We start from the raw sequence: 21,483 nt of genomic DNA on the forward strand, positions 1-21,483 counted from the left end.
ATTCACCGGAAAGATCCTATATACTTTTCCATGAGAGATACTGATAAAAGTTCAACAACCATGTATTAAATTGGTGAATGTTAATTTTGTTCTTAAATATGCTTCACTGCTCAAGTCAATGCGTATGATGCTTTAACTTTAACAACAGATGGTAGAGATGAGTTTTAGTTGATTGCAATTTTTTTTATTTTACTTGTTGAGTTAAGCTTAGTCATTTTGATGCATAATCTGCAAAGCTAAGATGAAATGGCCACAAGTAGAAGCTGAAAGTATTGGGTTTGCTGGTACAATTGACTCTTTGACTGCCTTACCTACATCCTCAAGCTTTAAATTAAGGGACTCCAATTGGAGGAATGTTGGAAAATGTAGGAGATAGGGCTTAGACCAGGTCACCAAGAGGCAAGACTTTGCTAAGGATGATGAAACTTTATCGAGTAAGACTGTAAGAGACTGTTTTCGTAAAGACCCTGGATTTGATAGCGGTCACACAATAATACAGATATAGGAATAAGCATCTAGATCATGTTGAATGCATATGTGGCTCATTAGTCCTGCTGTTTATACTCCAGACCTGTTCTACCAATTTCTAGTAAAAATTTATATTTACTTATTAGTTTAGTCTGCAAGGAACAGAGTAATGATCAACTGACTTGCTGAACAACCACCTGAAAACCCTAGAATCTTGTACAACTCCTGTTGTCACTACAAAAGAACGCAAAAAATTTGGACCTAGGAATATGTTCAGTTACTGCCCGAAATCAAGAAAACCTACTCTACCATTTCCAGCCCTAACCAATCTTGCCTAGCCCGGGAGCGTGCCTCGGATCCTGACCTGAAAACAATTTAGTCGCGGACTAGGCAAGCTGATGAATCTTTAGCCTCTGTACTGATGACCTGAGCTTTAATGGTTGTTTGATTTGAACAAACCATCATGCTTTCATCTCTTTAAGGACTAGAACCGGAAGCTTCTTGCCGTGATTCTCTGAGATACCTCAGGAGGATTTTAGCCTGTTAAGAAGAAGCAAAGAAGAGCATCAGATAAAAGAAACTGAAACTGTTAAACAGAAAGACTTCTAGCAAAGATTTCCCACCTTTTGCCTAGTCTTGGAAGCTCCACACAGCGATAGCTCGATCAACGGAGGAATGCAGCCTTCTCTAACCACCAATCCTCTATTCTTCATGTTCAGATCACACAACTGAATCAATGTCATCACAGCAAACTCCTTCCCATTCATCGAGCCCCCCTCGATGACCTCAACCAACGCGGAAATCCCCCCTTCCTCCACTATCCTTTCTTTCCCCGACTCAACTCCAGCCAATCTACACAACACAGCCATTGCCTTCTCCGCCATTCCACTCCCTTCCTCCCCAATCATCTCCACCAACAACTTCACAATCCCACAATTCACCGCCCTCTCCTTATTCTCATCCACAGAACAAATCTTATACAACGTCGTGATGGCATCCTTCTTCCCCCTCATCGATCCCTTCTCCAACATAACAATCAAAGGAGGAATCGCGCCTAATGCCCCAATCAAACCCCTATTCTCATCCACCAACGCCAAATTCAGCAACGCGCAAGCTGCATTCTGCCTAGACGTCTCAGTCACACCGCGTTCCAAGACATGAATCAAGGCCTTAACACCTCCCAATTCACTGATCACCCTCCTGTTCTCCTCCAACAAAGACAAATTCAATAAGGCCGTGACAGAATGCTCCTGAACACACGAATCACCACACTGCAGCAGTCCTATCAGAGCCGGAACCGCGCCTAATTCTCCAATCAGAGCCCTGTTCTCCGCCCTGTTCTTCGCCAAACACCTCAGCCTCTCTGCAGCTGATCTCCTCACACTAACCGACGAAACATCGAGGTTTTGCACACAATTCCTCACCATAAGCTCAAGATTCTCCGGAGAAATGGAGCTGCATGGCTCGTCGAGGTCCCCGGAGAATGAACTACAGAGGCTGGACCGGATGGTGCGCATGGAGCGAGCCTGAGCAAAATAGTGGCGCTGGTGTTTCGTATTGTCTGAGCAATTAGGTTCTTGTAATGAAACCATAATAGTGTAATAATTAAGCTGAATTTTTGTATATTTATAATTAGAGAGGTTTGTTATATAGAGAAACTGAGAAAGATGAATATATAGGTGTAGATGAAGAGGAGCTGAGGTGAACTGAACTGTAGTGAAAGAGACATGTTTGTTGATTAACGAAATACGAATACACGGAACTGTGTGTGTGTACGTGTGTGTCCACACACGTCTATACGTACATCGGTGCCGCATGCCCCAAGTGTATACTTATGTACGCATGTTTTTAGAGTGCAGAAAGCTGCTCTTTTACGTACATTTGATATTGATGGGTGCCGCTTAGGTGGATGACGTCGGGACGGGGATACGAAAATTCGATAAGCATAATTTATTATAATCTTATATATTAAATGTTTTTATCATAATTATCTAAAATATGTGTTTTGTTATTACAATACAATATAATTCTAATAAATATTTCTCATGAGATTTTATTAAAACTTGTCATTTGAGATATTCATAATGCATAATTCAGATGGGAGGGAGACTCGAGTTGACTGTCCCGATATTCATTTTTAATTTTAATTTTAAAATATATCAGTATGCGTAATAAGTTAGAAGTCGGGTTACAGTTAGAAATAAGTCAGAAACTGCTTTAAAGCTAGAATTAGTCAGTGACTTAACTTTTTCTTAAACTTTTTGATAACAAAATATCCATAAGTCATAATATATCTATAAATCACTTTTATTTTCATTAAACATATTTTTAATAATTCATAAATCATTAATAAGTGGAAATTATCTAAACGAATATTTTAAATGTTCATCTTATCATATTAAATCACGTTAAGTTATAAATCACACTTTTGAGTCTAGCCAAACGGGATCATCGTATTAGTTTCACATTATACACTTTTATACACTTGTGCATGTTTAATGCAATAGTACTACAGTCTCCAAGCCCTTGTCGACTTCTTACAGAACCGAACATGACCAAATATTCTGATTTGGCTGATGGCACAAAACCTAAATAATTAGGCTAAACAGCTTCTTAATCATGGTCTAAACAGTACAAAAGATGCATGGAATAAGTTTAAATAAACGTGTATAGGCGCACACAAAAGCATTTGGAGGTTTAAGAAAAATTAGAAACAAGCTAACGGTTTAGTCATGTAGCGGCTGTAGCCAATTGTTTTTCTTTTATATTTCTTACATTTGAAAATATGATTCGACCTTCCAGTGAGATGCTGATATATAAAAGTCTAACCAGTAAAATAACTTTTTTCGCTTCCAGACACTTAAGATAGTATTAATTTATTTAGGTTTGCCGCTAATGCTGGCTTTGAACCAACATATTTCCCATTAGCAAGTAAATTTCTTATTAATGACTTCGTTCGTACTTGACCACTTCAAGAGAAGTATGCATTATAAAATATCTTAATTTTTGCACAATACTTTTGTGTATATTATATTTATTGTTCTATAATATAATATAAGATGTATATAGATGATCTTAGAAATATAAATTAGAAAATATAAAATTTATTTTTAAAATATATATAATATTTTGGTTATATTGAAGTTTAATTAGACCATTAATTTGAAATATTTGTAATTTCAAAAATGGACATGCAATTTGAAATAGAGGATAATTTTGAGTTAAAACAAAAAAAATAAACTAAATACACAGAAAGTAAGAACTAATGGTCTTTATTTTATTCAATAAAAATAAGGTCAGAATTCAATTAGTAAAAAAAATAAGGTCAGAATTTATTTTTATATTTAAAAATAAAGTTTTCAAATAATAACAATAAATGCAAGTATATATTTTAATCACCTTAAATCGTAAAAAATTAAAGTGAGAACTACCAAAGGCGCGGATGGGATGCCGAACTTAAAATATAGCTGTTGTAATGTTTCTGGTCACCTCACAGTCTCACACAGTATTCTCCTTGTCGTTGCAAATGTAAGAAACTACAAACAAGCACAAACAATATTTACATTAATATTTAGTGGGTGTTTGGTAAAGACTGAATTTATAAGTTAGGAGCACTTATTTATACTGTTTGTGTAATAAGTCAAGAAACATTTATAAAAAGCGAGGAATGCTGAGTTTTGTTTCAGGCTTCTACTTATTTCTCAAAAATTTTAATCACTTATAGGTCTTATCTTGCTTTTAACTTATACTGTACTTATATATTTTAAACAAAAAACACTTATTTTAAACTTATCCAAACGACCACTTACTTTCTTTATAATTTTTACATATCCCCTCGTTCTATTAAGCAAAACGAATGTAGAATGCGGCCGACCATGAGAATCGTTGATACTTCTTAGCTGGACTCCTGACAACAATGTATTATATTAATTTTAATGTGATTATTATTTTAATAAAAAAAATTAAGTGAGTATAGACGAAAAATTGTAAATTTTTGCCGGTGGTTGGGAGAAAATTGTTATATTCTGTGTGTAACTAAGAAATACTAACAAAGATTATTCAACAAAAAATAAAGTGGCTTGCGAAGACTATAATTTAGATACAATATGCTTTGGACAAAGCAGGCATGTGAACCGGATTGGTTTCTGCAGCTTTCTATATGGTATTATCGGATACAAAAAGCGTATGTAACAGCTAAAGCTTATGTTGATTGTTGATAGATAATGTAAAATTTTTAAATAGCTTGGTGCAAATATTTCTATTGTGTTCATGAGATGAGTCTTAAAATGCTAGTGAAAACTGAAACCCATCTAATGCATCGAACCTATTTGGGCCTTGGGGAGACATGTGGTGAAAAAACATGATTAATAGGGGTCATATTGGCAAGATTAGACGCCAAATCAACAATTTTCTTAGCTAGCACCTAATTATAAAGTCGTCATCCTCATTTTGTTCTTCATTGGAAATCACATTAGTGGTAGTCATGTCACCGTTAGGATGGTAAAATGATCCGGTGATACCGGTACCCTCTGCTCAAGTATCGGATTATATTATTTTTAACTTGTTTAGATTTGGGTCCGGATCATTTTATTCGGATATAAATCGATCCTGGGTATTTGAGATCCGGATCTGAACCGAATATGATCCAGCATCGTATTTTCTATTTTTTAACTGGGTAGTTTATGATCCATCGAATATGAGCCGGATATCGTCCACTAACATTAAGTATCATTATTATTTCAATTATTCAGATAATTATCATTTAGTCTTAAGTAAACATACTATTATAAAATATAATAATTTTAAATTAAAACTTATAATTATATGTTGGTATATATCATTTATTAAATATATGTGAAAATAATATGTAACGCCCCAGATCCGCATCCCACAGATCTGGCTCGTTACTAAGCATCTGGATCAAACAACACTTGCATTACTTAATAATATCTTACAACAAAAACTCTCGCCCCACAAGTCCAGGGCCGATCGTCTTATAACATCATTTCCAAGTCTAACTTGATTACATATTGGGAAGTCTGATTACAGACTATAATAACTATTGATAATACTACCAAGCGGCGTAATCTAGCGGCCTCAGTTTGGGTGATGCGCCTTCTCCTTTCCCTTGCCAGTACCCGTTTCCGGGCGGTTCTCCTTAGTCGTGCCATACTCGCTTTTTACTGCTTAAAATAATATAAAGTAGATGCAAGAATGAGCAATCACATTGCTCAGCAAGTTCACTTAGCACATAACAACAAAGCGCAGAATAATCGAGTAAAACATCGAAGGCATTTTAAAACAAAGTAAGGAAGCAGATAATGCCAATTAACAGAATAATTTCAAAAATAAGAAAAGGCTGGTCTTCCACCTTTCGGTAACACTACATGGTCCGATCATAACCATTTCGTGCTTCCCGTCCCCCTGTGTAATCTTTGCAGTCTGATCGTCACTGCACAAGATACACCTCACACTCTCATTTTTGCTAGCATAAGGGTTAACATTTGTAACCCTAGACTATCCACACACAGCAGACAGTCAATAATTTATCATCTCTTCCACGAATTTAATAAATTCGTGTTGACCAGCTTAAACAGAATCCTCCGAGTGCACATTACTTCGTCTAAGGAATGCGAACAATGCATCCTTTATTTATTAGTCAAGAAGTTTCAAGCTTTCACAATGTCGGAGAGGTATTGAATATTATTAGGAGCGGTTACTTCCGAACAAAAGAAGAACCCGAAATGAATAAGATTTTTCCGGTTTATCACTAATATTTGATATCAACTCGGTCAAGTCAATAACAAACACATTTAAAATATTAAATACACAAGAATGTGTCATATTGGAGAAAAGAAGATAGCGAACTTGCCTGGCGTCCTTAGCTTATAATTAGTGGCTCCACTTTTCCAAGTATTAAATAAGTATTCTATACAACACACAAAATAGTGGTTTAGAAATTTATCCAAAAGAAATTAATTATTTAATACTACGAATATTTTCACTAATTTTCCTTGTAATCTTCTGACTAACGCTATACTTCAACTCATTATCTTTATATTAGGGGAATTTATGCTTCATTAAAAATTTAGTAAAGATTAATCTTCCATTAATTAATTAGTGATTACTCACTTGTCTATTTAATAACGCCACTCGTCCTATTGTCACTAATTTGACAAATAATACGTCTCAAGTTACCAACTTGTCTTTAGGTATCAACTTATTTTAAATGTATTACTCGGAATATTAATTAATTACTTTAGTATAAACCTTCCAATGCCACCCCAAGGACTATTGACTAACTCATTAAAATTCTTAACTTATAATCCCACAAATTAATCTTACTCTATAGCCTAGTTATTATATAAATTACTTCCTACTTTTAATTTATTTACAAATGGCCTTTTTATTAATATGTCCGCTTACTACCAAATTTTTAACACTTGCCTTCCGTTCCCGACTTAATAATTTTATTCAACGCCATTATTTAATAAGTCTCTACAAAAATTAATAATTTATATTTATTTAATTTAAATAACTCAGCTGGTGAAAAGTCCTTATTGCCCCTAATATAATTTCCCACAAAATTCCCTTATTCCTCCATATCTCCCCAGCCTCTCTTTCTCTCTCAATCTCTCTCTCTCCCCCTCTCCCTTTCTCTCTTTCGCTCTTCTCTCCCTCGCTCGTTCTCTCCTTCTCTCTCCCTCTCTCTCACCCTCTCTCTCTCTCTCGCCCTCTCTCTCTCTCTCTCTCCCTCTCTCTCTCTGTTTCGCGTCGTCCCGAACCAACACCGCCGCTGGAGGCGGCGTTCCGGCCGACACCGGCTGCTTCACAGCCTCTCGCCGTAACTCGACTCCCCCCCCTTTCCTCCGATCCTTTCTCCCCTCCCCCATCTGTCCATCTCCCTCTCAACTGCTCGCCCCTCCTCCGTACACTTCCAATCGCCGCTGTTGAGCTCCGTCGGCGTTGCCGACGCGAGCTCCGGCCTCCCCTCCGGCAGCACCTGCTTCCAATCCTCCGCCTCAACTGCTCCGCCAAACTTTAATCAATTCAAACTCAATTCCCCCAATACTCAATTATTCACCAATCAATTAAATACCCAATTTTAATCAAAAACCCTAACCCTAATTGTTAGATATTTGGGTGAAATTCATGATGTTATGGGTTGATTTATATGTACTGGTTTTATTGTTTATCAATTATCAAAGTAAAAGCAGTAAATAAAATGGTCCACAGCAGTTCAACATTCAATAAATAGTCATTTAAATTAAACTCAATCAATTCCATATTTAAGGAAAAGATGAGGTATGGGTTTAATACCTTACTGGAACAACTATTAATCAGCAAGCTTGAACTTAGCTCCTCTGTTTTCTCCCTGGATGGAAGTATCCAAAAAAATTCTACTGATTTCCTTTGCCATTTATAGGCACCCTTAATTACCATTAAGCCTTAATCACTTTATTAATTAACATCAATTCTTGTGCACTACTTGGTGGCCACTCAATTGCCTTGGCCACCACTCAAAAATATTATAGTGCCACATTTTAAATTCCTGGGTTCAAATTCCAAGGCTCATTTAGCCGAAACCAATTTCTGCTCGACTCGACCTATTCTCGTATCGTTTCGTTTATTTTCGAATAATTTCCGAAACTGAAATAAATTGTGACGCCCCCAGATCCGCATTCCGCAGATTTGGTCCATCACTATACATCTGGCCCAAAACAAAACTTCCATTACATATTTAAGATTACACAATCCAACTCTTGCCCCACAAGTCCAGGGTCGATCGTCTTACAACATTACTATCAGGTCTATCTTGATTACATATTTGCAAGTCCGATTACAGACCATGATAATAACTATAGTTGTACTACCAAACAATGTAGTCTAGCAGCCTCAGCTTGTGTGATGCGCCTTTTCCTTGCCTATGCCAAAACCCGTTTCCGGGCAAATCTCTTGGGTTGTGCCAATCTCACTGCTCAAAAGAATATAAAGTAGATACAAGAATGAGCAATCAAATTGCTCAGCAAGTCAACATATCACAGAATAACAAATAACAAGATATGCAAATAAGCCATCGAAAGCATATCAAATCAAAGCAACAAAACAGTTATCATCAAACGACAAAACAATGTCAAGTAAAGGAACTGCTGGTCTTCCACCTCTCGGTAACACTACATGGCTCGATCAGCACCATTTCGTGAATACCGTTCTCCTGTGTAGTCCTAGTGGTCTGATCGTAACCACTGAAGACACACCAACACTCTCTTTGCTAGCATCAGGGTTTAACACTGGAACCCCACTATCTGCCTTACCAGATAGTAAATTTCAACTCTACCACGAATTTAATAAATTCGTGTTGACCAGCTTGAACCGATTCCTCCGAATACAAGGAAATTTTCCCAAACAAACACTTCTCAATCATCACTGCTAATTTTTATCAAAGAAGTGCGAACAATGCACCCTTTCGTCATTACAAAGATTACCCGAAGGTAGAAGTGAAAGATAATTAAAATAATTAGATTCCAAAAGATAAGATGATCTCCAGAAAGAGTAAATTGAGATCATCGCTGCCAACGTATTCACATCAAGCTTCGAAGATTCAAAATATTATCGTTATAGGATCAACTCATTCCCGAACAATGGGAGAGCTCGAATTATATAAAATAATATGTGAGCAATATCTTTAAAGCCTTCAAAATGAAGCAGAGATATTTTCTCGATTCACAATGATACGAAATGTAATATTTTCACAATCAACACTTTTCACAAAATATGAAATAGGCACGAAAAACTTCACATCAAGACAGGGATAGTGAACTTGCCTGTCGTCCTTAGCTTGATAATATTCTTGTAATTATCACGTATAATCGGTTTCATCCTTCCGAATATTCAATTTCTAATTCACGTAAAATAATACTTTAATATCTCATCAAAGAAAACAAAAATGCCAAAATAATCTATATTATAAATCCGACAAATAAGATTAAGAATTTGATAGGATATCTATCTCATTTTCTTTTACACTTTAAACTAACATATTGTATGTGTACATGTAGTAGATTAAACATCCATACTACACTTATTTAAGTCCAGAGCCTAACTTTCTTTTATCAACTACTAAATAAATCGTTTATATAGTCCATATTTGATTATTTATTAATGCTATCTCTATTTAATTTTTAAACAATTATTCCACTTATATTTCGTTCCCCACATTCCATTTCTACTAATCCAAGAAATTTGTGGTTCATCATCACTTATTCATATTTACTAAATAAACATCTATCTGTCTATTTAACATCAAAATCCTACACTCTCTAATTAATTCTACGTATTCCTTTACCAACACTTATTCACCAACCCATTTAATAAATCGATAAATTAAATATAAAAATCATCTCCGCATCCCCAATTTATTACCTCACAATTATTTTTAATAAATTCATTTTATATTCTTAACTCAAAATTATTATTATTATCATTATTCTCTCTCACAAAATTTTAATATATACCACCCCTCTCCCTTCTTCCTTTCCATTGCCTCACACCTCCTCCTTTAACAACCTATTCTGCTTAATCAATCAGCACAACCAAAACAGTTAAGTTATTTAACCAAACTCAAAATTCTTAAATAGAAAACATAAAACTCGTGTATTATTTTCATGGCTCCATCTATTTAAATAGCTTTTATTGAATAAAAGATGGGCTATAAATATTCAATATTACCATTAATCAAAGATAGAAAGAGAATATACCTTGATGATGGATTCTGATTCTTCTTTACTGTCTTGAGTTTTACTTGCTTTGGTACCTCCTGAATTTGCCAAACTAAAACTAAACAACGTGTTTGGTATTTATACTAATCATAAATCATGGTTAAGATTTAATTTACCTTGGTTAACAATTACTTGGGCACTACTCTTTGGTTTTTAAGTACCTGGTTTTGATAAACCAATGTGCCACAAACCACCCCATTAGTCGGTTAGCTAGTTTTGTTAAAATATTATTTATTTATTTATTTATATATTCTTTTTATTTGCCCGTATATTAAATGTTTCGCAACTGGAAATATTTTAGCCCCGGGTCATTTAACAACTTCCTATTTAAATATTTTAATAAAAAATATCATTCGGGATTATACTAAATAATTAATTAAATAATTATTCTAGTATTTCTCTAAATATTTCAAAATTTAATAGTTATAACGAAATATTTCTTTTAGCTAAACCCGTAAAATTTATAATATTCCCGGGCCATAACAAAATTATACATCTACCAATTTATTTACGTGGCCAACATTTAGATCCTAATGGTACGAAAATGGATTTAATTTGCTAGCCGATATAAACAAACCTCGTACTAGCCTGAAATGTTTTACGTACCAATATTTTTATTAAATAATAATTTCACAATTATTTAAATGATAGCTTTAACCGCATAAAATTAAATAATTAATTTGTTTACGTACTTGAAATTTTACGGTTGTTACATTCTTCCCTCGTTTAAAGGATTCCGACCTCGGAATCAGATTTGATGCTGAAACAACTCGGGATACTTCTCTTTCATTACTTCTTCCAGTTCCCACGTGGCTTCTTCTACAGTTTGATTTCCCCAAATTACTTTAAACATTTTCACTTTCTTATTTCTTAATTCCTGAAACTTAGACTCCACAATTTCCAAAGGCTTTTTTTTTTCATATGTTAAATCAGACTGAAGGTTAATCGGCTCCTAATTTAGAACATGCTGAATATCAGTCTTGTAAGCTTTCAAAAGAGATACATGAAATACATCATGAATATGTTGTAGATCTGGAGGTAAAGCTAATTGATAAGACACGACTCCAACTTTTCTTAGAATCTCGAAGGTTTCGATTTATCTTGGATTCAATTTTCTTTTCTTTCCAAACCTGATTATTCCTTTCCAAGATGATACTTTCAAAAGTATTTTTCCCCAACTTCAAATGTCATTTCTTTTCTTCCTAAGTCTGCATATTTCTTTTGCCTGTCTTGAGCTTCAACTAACCTTTTGTGTATCTTCTCGATCAATTGTGTAGTTTGCTGAACAAGTTCCGGTCTTAATAACTTTTTCTCTCCCACTTCCTCCCAAACAAGAGACGATCTACATTTTCTACCATATAATGTTCCATAAGGCGCCATTCCAATACTAGCATGGTAGCTGTTATTGTATGCAAACTCCACCAAAGGCAAGTGATCATCCCAACTTCCTTTAAAATCTAATGAACAAGCTCTTAACATATCCTCTATAGTTTGTATTGTTCTTTTACTTTGCCCAGCTGTTTGTGGGTGATATGCAGTTCTCAAATTAAGCTTAGTCCCAAAACACTCTTGAAAAGCTTGCCAGAATCTTGAAGAAAATCTTGCATCTCTGTTTGAAACAATTGACACTGACACTCCATGTCTGGTCACGACCTCATTCATATATAGCTTTACTAATCTCTTCATGGTGTACTTTTCACTAATAGGAAGAAAATATGCTAATTTCGTCAACCTATCTACAATTACCCAAATAGCATCATGATTAGCTCGAGTCTTTGGCAATCTAACTATAAAGTCCATGGTGATGTGTTCCCATTTCCATTCTGGAATCTCTAATGGCCGCAATAATCCGTTAGGTCTTTGGTGCTCTGCTTTCACTTTTTGACAAGTCAGACATTTACTCACCCACTCAGCTATTTCTCTTTTCATGTTAGGGGACTAATAGTTTCTCTTAAATTATTGGTACGTCTTAGTACTTTCCTGGTGTATTGAATATCTCGATTCATGAGCTTTACTAAAAAATATCTCTTTTAAGATCAAACAGGTTAGGAATCCAAATTCTTTTAGCAAATCTCATAATTCCTTTCTCATATTTCACTTAAATTCTCATCGTTAGTAAATTCAAAATGTCTTTCTTTAATTATCAACTCTTGAATTTGTTTTATTATTTTCAAGTATCTCTGGCTGCACTTATATCTCAAAAATCCTTCCATCCTTATGCTCTGAATCCTTAATCTTCAATCCTAGATTTTCCATATTCTTAATCAATTTCTTTAATCAAGACATCACATTAATTCTCTCCTTTCTACTTGACGCGTCATCAACTACCTTAGCCTTCCCTGGGTGATAGTTAATTGTACAATCATAGTCTTTTATCAATTATAACCATCTACTTTGTCTCATATTCAATTCTTTCAGAGCAAACCGTATTTTTAAGTTCTTACGATCCGTAAATATCTCACACTTCTCACCATACAAGGAATGTCGCCAAATCTTTAAAGAAAACATTATAGCAGCTAACTCTAGGTCATGTGGGGTATCTCAGCTCGTGAGCCTTAAGTTCCCTAGAAGCATATGCTATCATCTCTCCATGTATGTATAAGAACACATCTAAGTCCTTGATGAGATGCATCGCTATAAACCCACAAAATATCATGTCTCATTATGTAAGGTTAATACAAGGGCCATTGTAAGCCGCTTCTTTAATTCTTGAAAACTTTCCTCGTACTCAGGTATCCACTCAAAATTCTCTTCGTTTCTAGTCAACTTAGTCAAAGAAGTCTCAATCTTAAAGAAATCTTTTAAAAAAATATTTTATAATATCCTGCTAAATCAAGAAAACTTCTCACTTTGGTTGGGGTTCTTAGTCTTTTCCAATTTGATAATTCCTCAATCTTCGCGGGTATACCAATATTCCTTTCTTAAAAACTATATGCCCTTAAAAACTATACTTGCTTTATCAAAATTCTCATTTTGAAAATTTTGCAGGTAACTTTTCTTTCCTCAAAATTTTCTAAGTTACTCTAAGATGCTCAACATGTTTTTCTTTCGTCTGAGAATATATTATATATCATCAATAAAACAATAACGAACTTATCCAAATATTTCTTCAATACTCTATTCATAAGATCCATAGTTGTTATAGGTGCATTAGTCAATCCGAAAGGCATCTCTTAAGAACTCACAATGTTCATGTCGGGGCCTAAAGACCGTCTTAGGTACATTCTCAGACCCGATTCTGTAACTGATGATATCCAGATCTCGTGTCTATCTTAAAAAAATAAGATGCTTTCCTCAACAACTAAAACAATCATCAACCCTAGGCAAGGGTCATCTTGTTAAATCCCAATAATCGATGTAACAACCCTCAAATCCGGGGGTCTGGATTTGACACCTCCATACAACACCTTTTCAAAACAACTTAGGAAAAATTGCGTTTTTGAAAAGAACAAAACCAAACAATTTGATATCTGAGCATTTCGAGAAGAATTTAAAGGAAATCGGAATTTTTAAAACTCTCTTGGACATATAGAAGTCTTTCACAATGGTATCACTGATCACTGAGTTTTCAAAGTAGCTCTCATTTGAAATAAAAGGATGATTGGGAGCCCAATACGATCAAATGAACTAAGTGTTGCGTGTCCAAATTAAGACACTACTAAAGGTTGTTAACCTTCTTGTAATTACAACACACACACAAGTGATGGCGTCCCATCCAACTCCTATCACACAGATAGGTATACCTTGTGTCCCCTATAATTAGGGTTGTTCATCCCAATCAGATTGAAGAAATATCAAGGAATATTTATTTCAAAGATTTGCTTTTGAATCGTTATTTCACAATTTGGGCAACCTTGATCTACCATAATTATTTCTCAACACACTTCTTCCAAGGAATGCGAGCAATGCATCCTTTAATCACAATTCAAGGATTTTCAGTGGATAAAATAAGAAATAGGATCAAATATGAGACGATCTCTTAGAATTATTATATTGAGATCATCATTGTGGTGTATATTTATTCCAATTCTCGACTATTAAATCATGAATCACAAAAGATTTTGTAACATCAAAGAAATATTGATTATTAGGAGTAGTCGCTTCCGAACAAAGAAAGGACTCAAGATACATCATAAACTTCTCAGTTTTCAAAATGAGATATGATGTCAACTTGAGCAGAAACAGTGTGAAATGTAATATTATTCATAAATAGCGTATTCCACAGATCCGTACTCAAGCAACGAGAGTCTTCCTTATAACACATTTGCGGTTTGCGAAATTCTACATCTTTGATTTGCTTCTACTTTACCTATATCCTTCACTCGCGACATCTCTTACAAAAGGTTTCTTCACAACATAAGTCCAAGGTTTCTTTCCATCATTTTGATTATTTTGCGTGGGTTTCCGCCTTCGACTAACTTACTTTTTGGTTAAACAACTCACTAATACAAGCTTTGTGCACTAATGTCGCATAACTAGAAATCTCGAGAACAACAACTCTATTCTAAATCCAGGGGTTTAAGCCCGGCTGAAAAACGTCTAGTTTTTCAGTTTTTTTTTTTTTTTCGTCGGTATATACTTGATGCGGAATAAATTTCGAAAGTTCGATAAACTTAGCTTCGTACTCAGCTATTGACATATTCTCTTGCTTGAGCTTTAGCAATTTGAGCTCCATTTGATTCTCTAGGTGTTTAGGTAAATACTTTTCTAGGAATAACTTTGTAAACCTGGTCCATGACATCACGCTAGAATCTTCTAGGACTTGCTTAACTTCCCACCAATAATTAGACTCTTCATAAACATCAAAATTAATTTTCTTATCATCTTCTATACCCACTATTTCAAAATCTTAGCCATATCTTGGCTTCAACAGGATCAACATCCCCTTTTAAACTCTTGTGGTGGCAAAAATTTGAAAGATTTGAATGAAAAGGTAGGTTTCGACTCGAAGAATTTCTTTCGGGATTGTTTTGAAAATTTTGGGTATGTTGTTGAAGAAAATCAACAAGTAATTGAACAGGATTGGGCCTGGGTTGAAATCCAGGTGAAGCATCTAGTATTGATTCATAAAAAGAGTTGTCATTCAGGTTCGAATTCAAATATATAAAAGTGAACAAAATAGGTTTCATCATTATACAAAATTACAAGATTTATTTAAAGGTACAACAAGGTGCAATTTTGAAAAATTCACAGTATATAATTTTTGAAAACAGGTTCCACATTTTGGTTGAAAATACAAGTTGTACCAAAGTTGCATATTTTTGAAAACTTTTAGAAACTTTAAAGGTTGTACCTTTTCTTTTGAAAACTCTAAAACTTTAGAAACTTGAACGTTTCTCTTTTTTTTTTTTTTTTTTTTTTGAAAACCTCGAAAAAGAAAAAAAAAACTTTAAAAGGTTGAGTAAATATAATCATAAAAATTTCACATTGGATCATTGAGGTAGCAGATGCAAGATAGGTTGACAGGAGTGAAACAGGTTAAAAGTAGTTGACAAGTGCAAGAAGCATAGGGAAAGTATAGACAAAGAAAGAGACACCAATATGACAACAAGATTGATCATTCTTCCCAAAGTGGTCATAATATCTGAAGCTTTTAGAGTACAAGTCATGATATAGAAGTATATCTGATCTGGTCATCACCCTACTATATCAAATTTAATCTGGACACCACTATACAAAAGATCACTTTATATAAATCTCTACTACCAAAATGATCTACTGATCGAAACTGTAGCATCTGTTTCTCAATAAAAGGAAGTGAACAATTCTCCATCCCGATACTATACAAAAGTATTTACATATCCTCTAGATACATAATATACCATAATTGAGATACACACGGACTACATGTGTTCTTTCCCAAAAGTCAAATTATACTTAAAACAACAAATATATCAACCAGATATCCCTGAGATCCTACGGTGGAACTCTGAAAAGGTTCTATTTATCAGTGTTGTAAAAAGTTTAACATTTACATATCCTGAGCTGATGGAGGGTATTTCACAGATATTAGCATGAAGTCCCTCAAATATAGAAATAGAAATTTTATACATAATCCCCCATGCTAAATACTCGGGTCAAAAATCCTGAACCCGCAGAACAAACATAGGGTCGTGAGATCCTGGAATCCAAACTCTAGAGTCATAAGTAGACTCTCTCAACAACTGGTATTGATGGAACAAAGAAAGTGGCACATAGTCGCCACCTGATGGTACAGAAACTGGTGCGTCGAAAGATCCACTAATTTGACAAAGAGTGGTCTGAGGTGCAGAAACTGAAATGGTGGATATGAAAGTAAATGGTACACAAGTCTTTGACATGGTAGTAAAAAAAAAAAGTGTAATTCGAACTCGAGGTTCAGATATGGTGTAAACATGGGGGTGACCCCTCAAAGGTGTTATAGAAGCATTTCCAATCAAAGATGACACAACGGTCCCAAAATGATAACTATCAAAAGTATGTGTGATAATAGGTCTATAAGAAAGAGGTGTAGGCTCGAAATGCCGAAACAAGTCCAAAATGGAAGGGTCTCAACTCTCATAAACAGGTGGGGAAACAGTACCGATGGAAGTCGAAAAGGAAGTGGTCAAAGTAGGAACACAAGTCAACTCACGTAAGGATGGAAAGATTTTCATCCATTGCTCTTAGTAAACTCAAAAGATTCTCTATCCTTGATCTCCTTAGATACCAGGTTAATGATCTCAGGTGATGATGACTCTAATATCTGTATAGAAGTATTCTCATACTCGCTATCTATCATCTCAATATCCATCGGTGGATTAAAATCAGCCTCGTAACCTGACATCTATACAAAAACATCATTACTAATAGTCACATCTACGATTGCTCATAACTATAAATATTTATATATATAGGGTCTACTACCCTTTGCTAAAAGTTTACTTAACACGTATGCAATATAACATAAGAAGATATGTTCAACTAGGGCACTTATCTTAAACTTCATATCATTCTCGCTCGTTATATTCCTAGGGTTTCTCAAATCCTAAGGATATAACTATAGCTCTGATACCAACTCTGTGACGCCCCCAGATCCGCATTCCGCAGATTTGGTCCATCACTATACATCTGGCCCAAAACAAAACTTCCATTACATATTTAAGATTACACAATCCAACTCTTGCCCCACAAGTCCAGGGTCGATCGTCTTACAACATTACTATCAGGTCTATCTTGATTACATATTTGCAAGTCCGATTACAGACCATGATAATAACTATAGTTGTACTACCAAACAATGTAGTCTAGCAGCCTCAGCTTGTGTGATGCGCCTTTTCCTTGCCTATGCCAAAACCCGTTTCCGGGCAAATCTCTTGGGTTGTGCCAATCTCACTGCTCAAAAGAATATAAAGTAGATACAAGAATGAGCAATCAAATTGCTCAGCAAGTCAACATATCACAGAATAACAAATAACAAGATATGCAAATAAGCCATCGAAAGCATATCAAATCAAAGCAACAAAACAGTTATCATCAAACGACAAAACAATGTCAAGTAAAGGAACTGCTGGTCTTCCACCTCTCGGTAACACTACATGGCTCGATCAGCACCATTTCGTGAATACCGTTCTCCTGTGTAGTCCTAGTGGTCTGATCGTAACCACTGAAGACACACCAACACTCTCTTTGCTAGCATCAGGGTTTAACACTGGAACCCCACTATCTGCCTTACCAGATAGTAAATTTCAACTCTACCACGAATTTAATAAATTCGTGTTGACCAGCTTGAACCGATTCCTCCGAATACAAGGAAATTTTCCCAAACAAACACTTCTCAATCATCACTGCTAATTTTTATCAAAGAAGTGCGAACAATGCACCCTTTCGTCATTACAAAGATTACCCGAAGGTAGAAGTGAAAGATAATTAAAATAATTAGATTCCAAAAGATAAGATGATCTCCAGAAAGAGTAAATTGAGATCATCGCTGCCAACGTATTCACATCAAGCTTCGAAGATTCAAAATATTATCGTTATAGGATCAACTCATTCCCGAACAATGGGAGAGCTCGAATTATATAAAATAATATGTGAGCAATATCTTTAAAGCCTTCAAAATGAAGCAGAGATATTTTCTCGATTCACAATGATACGAAATGTAATATTTTCACAATCAACACTTTTCACAAAATATGAAATAGGCACGAAAAACTTCACATCAAGACAGGGATAGTGAACTTGCCTGTCGTCCTTAGCTTGATAATATTCTTGTAATTATCACGTATAATCGGTTTCATCCTTCCGAATATTCAATTTCTAATTCACGTAAAATAATACTTTAATATCTCATCAAAGAAAACAAAAATGCCAAAATAATCTATATTATAAATCCGACAAATAAGATTAAGAATTTGATAGGATATCTATCTCATTTTCTTTTACACTTTAAACTAACATATTGTATGTGTACATGTAGTAGATTAAACATCCATACTACACTTATTTAAGTCCAGAGCCTAACTTTCTTTTATCAACTACTAAATAAATCGTTTATATAGTCCATATTTGATTATTTATTAATGCTATCTCTATTTAATTTTTAAACAATTATTCCACTTATATTTCGTTCCCCACATTCCATTTCTACTAATCCAAGAAATTTGTGGTTCATCATCACTTATTCATATTTACTAAATAAACATCTATCTGTCTATTTAACATCAAAATCCTACACTCTCTAATTAATTCTACGTATTCCTTTACCAACACTTATTCACCAACCCATTTAATAAATCGATAAATTAAATATAAAAATCATCTCCGCATCCCCAATTTATTACCTCACAATTATTTTTAATAAATTCATTTTATATTCTTAACTCAAAATTATTATTATTATCATTATTCTCTCTCACAAAATTTTAATATATACCACCCCTCTCCCTTCTTCCTTTCCATTGCCTCACACCTCCTCCTTTAACAACCTATTCTGCTTAATCAATCAGCACAACCAAAACAGTTAAGTTATTTAACCAAACTCAAAATTCTTAAATAGAAAACATAAAACTCGTGTATTATTTTCATGGCTCCATCTATTTAAATAGCTTTTATTGAATAAAAGATGGGCTATAAATATTCAATATTACCATTAATCAAAGATAGAAAGAGAATATACCTTGATGATGGATTCTGATTCTTCTTTACTGTCTTGAGTTTTACTTGCTTTGGTACCTCCTGAATTTGCCAAACTAAAACTAAACAACGTGTTTGGTATTTATACTAATCATAAATCATGGTTAAGATTTAATTTACCTTGGTTAACAATTACTTGGGCACTACTCTTTGGTTTTTAAGTACCTGGTTTTGATAAACCAATGTGCCACAAACCACCCCATTAGTCGGTTAGCTAGTTTTGTTAAAATATTATTTATTTATTTATTTATATATTCTTTTTATTTGCCCGTATATTAAATGTTTCGCAACTGGAAATATTTTAGCCCCGGGTCATTTAACAACTTCCTATTTAAATATTTTAATAAAAAATATCATTCGGGATTATACTAAATAATTAATTAAATAATTATTCTAGTATTTCTCTAAATATTTCAAAATTTAATAGTTATAACGAAATATTTCTTTTAGCTAAACCCGTAAAATTTATAATATTCCCGGGCCATAACAAAATTATACATCTACCAATTTATTTACGTGGCCAACATTTAGATCCTAATGGTACGAAAATGGATTTAATTTGCTAGCCGATATAAACAAACCTCGTACTAGCCTGAAATGTTTTACGTACCAATATTTTTATTAAATAATAATTTCACAATTATTTAAATGATAGCTTTAACCGCATAAAATTAAATAATTAATTTGTTTACGTACTTGAAATTTTACGGTTGTTACATAAATAATAATTTAAATTATCAAATAAAATATATATATATTATTATTATTTGTTATAATATTTTTGGACCAATCTCTAAATTAATTAAAGAGATATGGAGATAATTATTCCGGCTCAAAACATAATATTAACTTCTGAGCCGGTAACTAAATAAATACTCGAAGCTGCATATATTTTAAACAAAATTCTAAATAAATGGCCCGCACAATTAAACGCCGCGTGTTTTCTAAAAAAAAATATCCGCTCTAAACTACGATATATTAATATTTTATAAATTTTATTAAATCAGAGGGTAATAATGTAGCTCTTTTCGTTAAATAAATAATTAAGCTAGCCAGCTATATTTTTCATACTAGGCGACTAAAATATCAGCTAGACATTAAATTATAACCTCACATTGGCTCATTATATCCAGACAAATATTTTTATTATTAGTGTACATACGTAAATTAATTGTCGGTCAGCATAAACTTATTATTACACCACTACGTACCCTTAAATAAAATATTCCGTAACTCACCTTACTAATTCTAAAAATAAAATAATATTCCTGACATGGTAAATAAAATAATTTTATGCTTACGTACTTGTAAATTTCTCGGTTGTTACATTCTTCCCTCCTTAAGGGATTCCGTCCTCGGAATCTCGATTAGTGCCGAACAACTCTGGGTAATTCTTTCTCATTTCTTCCTCTAATTCCCACGTAGCTTCTTCGACAGCTTGATTTCGCCATATTACTTTAACTAACTTAACTCTCTTATTCCTCAATTCTTGAATTTTTGAATCTACTATCTCCACTGGTTGTTCTTCGTATGTTAGATCAGGTTGAATATTTACTGGCTCGTAGTTTAAAACATGGCGGTTGTCTGTCTTGTAAACTTTTAACATGGATACATGGAAAACATCATGGATATGTTGTAAATCTGGAGGTAAGGCCAATTGATAAGAAACACTTCCTACCTTTCTCAAAATTTCAAACGGTCCTATATATCTCGGGTTTAACTTACTTCTTTTTCCAAATCTAATTACTCCTTTCCAAGGTGATACTTTCAAAAGCACTTTTTCTCCTACATCAAATACTTTCTCATTCCTTTTTAGGTTAGCATATTTCTTTTGCCTATCTTGAGCTGCAACTAGTCTTTTTCTTATTTTCTCAATTGATTGTTTGGTATGTTGAACTAGTTCTGGTCCTAAAATCTTTTTCTCTCCAACTTCATCCCAGCAAAGTGGTGATCTACATTTTCTACCATACAATGCTTCAAAAGGTGCCATTCCAATACTAGCGTGATAGCTGTTGTTATAAGAAAACTCTACTAAAGATAAGTGATCATCCCAACTTCCTTTGAAATCTAAAGAACAAGCTCT

General features: G+C 34.1%; 1 protein-coding gene and 2 long non-coding RNA genes across 3 annotated transcripts; all 3 read right to left on the reverse strand.

Moving 5' to 3' along the window:
• Window positions 1-237: 237 nt before the first annotated feature.
• On the reverse strand, window positions 238-2,266 carry LOC108200855 (U-box domain-containing protein 2). Its single transcript, XM_017369118.2, has 2 exons — window positions 1,092-2,266; window positions 238-1,008 (listed from the first exon to the last, which is right to left on the reverse strand). The coding sequence occupies exons 1-2, from the start codon at window positions 2,058-2,060 to the stop codon at window positions 946-948; spliced, it is 1,032 nt and encodes a 343-aa protein (XP_017224607.1). The 5' UTR covers window positions 2,061-2,266; the 3' UTR covers window positions 238-945.
• Window positions 2,267-8,113: 5,847 nt separating this feature from the next.
• LOC135149773 (uncharacterized) lies at window positions 8,114-13,023 on the reverse strand. Its single transcript, XR_010287987.1, has 3 exons — window positions 10,227-13,023; window positions 9,294-9,367; window positions 8,114-8,443 (listed from the first exon to the last, which is right to left on the reverse strand). It is a non-coding gene; the product is annotated as an uncharacterized LOC135149773 (long non-coding RNA).
• A 104-nt stretch (window positions 13,024-13,127) lies between these two features.
• On the reverse strand, window positions 13,128-20,117 carry LOC135149774 (uncharacterized). Its single transcript, XR_010287988.1, has 3 exons — window positions 19,384-20,117; window positions 18,451-18,524; window positions 13,128-17,600 (listed from the first exon to the last, which is right to left on the reverse strand). It is a non-coding gene; the product is annotated as an uncharacterized LOC135149774 (long non-coding RNA).
• Between the last annotated feature and the right edge of the window lie 1,366 nt (window positions 20,118-21,483).

Source organism: Daucus carota, chromosome 9 (genome assembly GCF_001625215.2).
Source record: "Daucus carota subsp. sativus chromosome 9, DH1 v3.0, whole genome shotgun sequence".
Taxonomy (NCBI): domain Eukaryota; kingdom Viridiplantae; phylum Streptophyta; class Magnoliopsida; order Apiales; family Apiaceae; genus Daucus; species Daucus carota.

Excerpts from the sequence above, each read along its gene's own strand:
- LOC108200855 (XM_017369118.2), bottom strand. The coding sequence starts at position 2,060 with ATGGTTTCATTACAAGAACCTAATTGCTCAGACAATACGAAACACCAG. Across the intron at positions 1,009-1,091 it reads CTTCCAAGACTAGGCAAAAG|GCTAAAATCCTCCTGAGGTA; the intron begins GTGGGAAATCTT and ends TCTTCTTAACAG.